This window comes from Mycetomoellerius zeteki, unplaced genomic scaffold (assembly GCF_001594055.1).
Source record: "Mycetomoellerius zeteki isolate Tzet28-1 unplaced genomic scaffold, Tzet1.0 scaffold19, whole genome shotgun sequence".
In the NCBI taxonomy this organism is placed as follows: Eukaryota; Metazoa; Arthropoda; class Insecta; order Hymenoptera; family Formicidae; genus Mycetomoellerius; species Mycetomoellerius zeteki.
Window position 1 is genome coordinate 2,201,528 of NW_017256854.1, and position 5,311 is coordinate 2,206,838.

The 5,311-nt window shown below is 30.1% G+C and overlaps 1 protein-coding gene across 1 annotated transcript; it reads right to left on the reverse strand.

Annotated features, from left to right (window-relative positions):
* Window positions 1–946: 946 nt before the first annotated feature.
* LOC108721990 (uncharacterized) lies at window positions 947–4,828 on the reverse strand. Its single transcript, XM_018446853.1, has 9 exons — window positions 4,597–4,828; window positions 4,275–4,334; window positions 4,060–4,201; window positions 3,690–3,932; window positions 3,278–3,386; window positions 3,049–3,204; window positions 2,765–2,958; window positions 1,135–1,201; window positions 947–1,056 (listed from the first exon to the last, which is right to left on the reverse strand). The coding sequence occupies exons 1-9, from the start codon at window positions 4,680–4,682 to the stop codon at window positions 947–949; spliced, it is 1,167 nt and encodes a 388-aa protein (XP_018302355.1). The 5' UTR covers window positions 4,683–4,828.
* Window positions 4,829–5,311: the final 483 nt, after the last annotated feature.

The following is a 5,311-nucleotide window of genomic DNA, read 5'->3' on the forward strand; positions in this document are numbered from 1 at the left end:
CAATAAACGGATTCCGATTGCATTATTTTAAAATAAAATCGAAAAATAGAGAAAAAAGTTTTATAATTTCTTGTCCGATTTTTGCAACGTTTTTACTTTCTAAACGTCATACTTTCGATAAGGTAATTTTCGTTTAGTTACGGCTAGATCGTTTGTCCGCGAGTACACAGAGGATGGGTAAAATTACACAAGGAACACAGACGTTACATTTAGCAAATTTGACAAATCCTTGCTTGCTCACCGATCATTAAGCTGAGTTGACATAAAGCGCAGCCTCCGGGTCGAACAACAGTGTTTTCATTTCTGCCGCGTTTACCATTTATTCACCCCGTGCAATTTGCGTGAACAGCATTTGCAATTTATTAACTCTCGGCAGTTAAATATGCAATAGGCGTTGTAATAAAGCGTCATGTTAAGTAGTCAATGTATCATTTATTAATAAGGTACTTCGAACCTACAACAAAGTAATAGCTGCATACGTAATCGCTAATCGATAAATATTATTTTACGATTAAGGTACAAACAAAATTTATCACAGTAAGTAACAATACTTCATAAAAATAGTGTCATTGCACCAGTTTATCCACAGCACACTTATGCATTAAGAAAGATACAAGTGAGATACTAAAATTAATGTGAAAAACTAGATATTAGATTAATGTGAAAAATATGAAAAGCAAATTCATTTTACAATACAATAATATAAATTTCAATATTTTCGATATACCAAAATAACAATACACTTATTTTAATATCACCTTATGGCTATCGATATTTTTTCATTATTACGATTAAGATCAATAAAATAAGCTTATTGTTTTAAATATAACGCAATATGCTTATAAACTACTAATATAAAAATGAATTATTAATTTAAAACTAAATGATTATTAATAACATAAAATCATAAGAGAAGTACTGTATATGCAATAGTGCGAGAATACTATTAGTAATCTTTCTCTTCTTTCTTGACACATTCCACATCTAAATCTGGTTTTTTATTTTCACACTGACATTTTTCTATTCTATTCCGTGATGCATCGCCTCCAGCAAGATCTATGAAATAATAATAATCATTTTAGTATTTATAGAAATTAGAAATTACAAATATCGTGCTATTTTCTTTAGCATTACCATTATTTTGTTCCAACATGATTCGTTTCATTTTTTTTGATTCTTTCAATTTTTTTTTGGAAGCTCTCTATAATAAAAATATGTATATAGATTTGAATATATTTATAATATTACAAAAATTTTGAATTATACAGGATGTCCCATTTTAAATGCATTAAAATTTTTCGAAAAAAACTGATAGATACGGAAAAATGTTTCAAACAAAAGTTGTTTCACAAATCTCAATGGAAAATATATTTTTTTTTCTAATGAAATGCCACAATATAGAATCAAAATATAAAAAGGTTTTGATAATAATTAAAAAAGTTATGCCAAAGAATAGTAAAGAACAATTTGTAAAAAGAATGCAATAATCGGCTTTTTTTCAAAAAATCATATCTTTGTGATAAAAAAAGATACAAATAAAAATAAGTAGTATTTTGAAAAGGAGAAAATGTAAACTTTAAGAAAAAAAATATATTATATTGATTCATTCCAAAAAGTATAATTATTTGCACGAGTGTAATGGGGGCATTTTTATACATGCTCGGAATAATGATACGAGCATCGGAGGTATGTTGGGTATTTTCTTCTTTAATGCAATGAAAATATTTTATATTAAATATATAATTTCGATATTATTTACTCACGATTTTATAACTTCGAGAAAATAGAACGATCATTTCGCCAAGTCGCCTGTCTTGCAAAAATGCTTTTTTTGACAATGAATATATGTTTTAATTATAAGACAACACATATACTTGAATACAACACTAATAAGCAGATACTTATTAAAAATGAATTTTCACTTTCGGCAAAAATCTCTCGAATTTACATTTGACAGGTCCAAGTCACCCAAGTCAAACTTTTATTGTATCACAATTAGCATCAAGACAACAACGAAATAATTGCATCGCGGCGATCGACAGAGAAAGATTCCAAGTTTTTTACCCCCTCATTTTAACTCTGCAATATTAAACCGTACAAAAATTGCGGCCGATTAAAATTTTCACCCGAGTCCAAATGACTCACTCATGTAGTTGAGGGTTGAGTACTTTTCGAGTTATAAGGCTTGAAAGTTACAGTAGTTTTTCCTTTTATTTTCATTTTTGCACTAAAAATTCATTTCTACGTAAAAATGAAAATAAGAGATACAACCTCCAATGGCCTTGATATTGACAAATGTTATCCAGATCATGATCCTGAACAACATTCAAGAGGTTAGCCGTCGGACGAACACCTTGGGTAATGCTAATGCCGGCGATACTGTAACTTTCAAGCTTTATAACTCGGAAAGTACTTAATAAAAATGAATTTAATTATAATGTTTTGGAAAGCTCTCGAGACTAGCTATAAGAATATATAATGAAAAATAGGGGTTTCATTTAAAAAATTCAAAGTGATCTTGACCTGACCTTAACGACACCACCCAAGGTCAAATCAACGGTACCTTCTTATGTCCCCTCCGAATCATACAACTTTTGTTTGAAACATTTTTCCGTATCTACCATTTTCGAGAAATTTTAATGCATTATTTAAAATGGGACATCCTGTATATATAAATTTTTTTTCTGAATATTACAACTAATTTAAAACCGAACCTAACGAAAAAAATTAATAATTTGAAAAATAATAAAAATATAGTTAATACCTCGTAAACCCGCTCAACGCGGTCTTGATTTTCGTTGGAATTTTGTCTACCTTGCAGTATAAATCTGAAGAATGGTCCAAAACCGAAATTAATAGATCCGCCAATCCAGGAAAACGGTATCAATATTATACATATGCAGATGCTCAAGAACAAAGCAATTGTGATAATAAACCTGTTCAAAAAGTTTAGTTTACCTATGAAACAATGCATGATGTAGTTAATAAGTCAATAATATTTGAACCTCTATACATTATTGACAATAATAAGCAAATTACAATACTCACCGGTAGCATTATCTATAAATTCAGATATAAGAAGTCCCAAGTATGATAAAGGCAAAATAGCCGTACTGAACATATGAGTCATTACAAGCATTGGTGTCACTTGCAGTCTAGGATTCGTCATAATTGTTTCATAGTATTTTTCACAATCATTTGTAGCTGTGAATAGATTTTTACTTAAAAATAATACATTAATGTCTCGAATACATCTCATATTATAAACACTACTCACAAGAAAACATTCCATGTATCTTGTCCCAAAGACTCATTTTATGTGGCTCGCAAGCAATTGGCATTTCTATAAATTGTGTTTGTGCTGCCATTAATTTAATTTCTGCTTCCTGCAAAATAAAACAATTTTTAAAATAAAAAAATATCTGCAGTCATTTCGTTCAAAATACAAGTATATACGAATCTTCCAAACATTTCATTACACTATAAAGATTTTAAATATAATCAATATACAAATGTATATATATATATATATATATACATAGTAAAGAAAATTATAGTAATGTCCCACTGAAATAATTTAGGATGTTAATCAGATCCACATTACTAGATATATAAACTCAAAATATAAAAATGTATCTTTTAATATTATATATGTATATATATATATATATATACTAAATTATTCTTACGTGGTTTTTCATAAATGATGTATAATGTGTCAAATACTCTGTGTTACTCAAAAGTAAATTGAAATAATAAAAAGCATCAGCCATATAATCGCATACTGAGTGTTCAGATTGTGTTATCGTATTGACAAGAATTCTGTCAACTTCTCTGATAGAACCTTGACCATTCACAAAATTCTGCAAGTATTCAAATTCCGAAGAAAACACTTCTATATTAAGCGTTCCAGCTAATCTATCATCAGTTCTCTGCAAACAAAATTTATCTCATCTTATCTTATATATAAATAAGAAATTTTTATATTGAATTTATCAAGCTATTACAAATGGTTTTATTCTTCCAATGGCTTGATTCTTCCAATTATATACAACTTACTTGCATCTTAAGCTTTGATAATAATATGGCAATCAAACGTTTGTAGAAAATTGCTTCCTGAGTATTTCGTTCATCTGGTTCTTTATAACTGTATGACTGTGATATGGCAAATGATTGATTCTCCTCCATCTCTGCCACTGGACTAAAATTTAAGAGAATCAAAATGATTTATTAACCTCAAAATTTTATATCTTATATAAAATAATATAACTTACCTAACTAAATCTTTTTTTCCAAACTCGAAGAAGAACGATTCTATTTTTGAAAGCTCAGGTCTGAAATGAAAAATACATTCATGTAGAAGATCTAAAATAAAAATATTTATATGTTTACATAAAAATGCAATTAATATATTTATGTCTTGCAGGAAAACTTTTGTAATTGTATGCAGTGAATGGATTTTGTTTACTTAAAAGTAATGAAGAAAATAGCAAGCACATATATAGTTTGGGAAGAAATTATATATGCTACATATATAATATCGCAACGAACTTATTTCTGGCAGTAAAATGTGCACTAGACGCCAAAAATACTCACGGTATGACATCATTCTTATCGCAATAGCAATTCAAAAAGAATGCACACAGAGCTACAATGTAAATTGAATTTTGCGGAAATTGCATGTTGTATCAGACGCTTCTACGCAATCTTTAAAAATGCCATTCTACTATGATAAAAATCCGAGATAAGTAAAATGTTTTCGGAGACAATTATTAGAAAAACATATGCTGGTACAAAAAAATATGATTTTTCTTCTTCCTCTTCTTCTCTAAACAGTCAAACAAGTCGGATTTCAATGGGTGCGTTCAGCAGAACGTTTGTTTTGCAACTGTTGTAAGTTTCCTTCGCGCTAATTGGATCATACTTTTAGATCTAGAAGAATGGTCCTATCTCAGCAGACAATCATAAAACGGTTGCAAAACTGTTGAGTCTGCTGAACGCAGCCACTGGCTGCGTTCAGCAGAACGTTCGTTTTGCAACTGTTGGAAGTTTCCTTCGCGCTGATTGGATCATACTTGTAGGTCTAGAAGAATGGTCCTATCTCAGCAGACAATCATAAAACGGTTGCAAAACTGTTGAGTCTGCTGAACGCAGCCAATCTCTATTGCGCGACTGCGAGATCAAGCACGATGTGTACACTATCAAGAAAGCTTGCGGAATAGCGTGGAAGCCCCGACTTTAGGGCTGCGTTCAGAATCGTCGTCCGGACACACTCAGATGTCGTTTTATCCTTGTTATTCACGAATGTTAA

Coding starts and splice junctions, on each gene's coding strand:
- LOC108721990 (XM_018446853.1), bottom strand. CDS start 4,682: ATGCAATTTCCGCAAAATTCAATTTACATTGTAGCTCTGTGTGCATTC. Junction 4,335..4,596: donor GATAAGAATGATGTCATACC/GTGAGTATTTTT, acceptor TTTTCATTTCAG/ACCTGAGCTTTCAAAAATAG. Junction 1,057..1,134: donor CATGTTGGAACAAAATAATG/GTAATGCTAAAG, acceptor ATTATTTCATAG/ATCTTGCTGGAGGCGATGCA.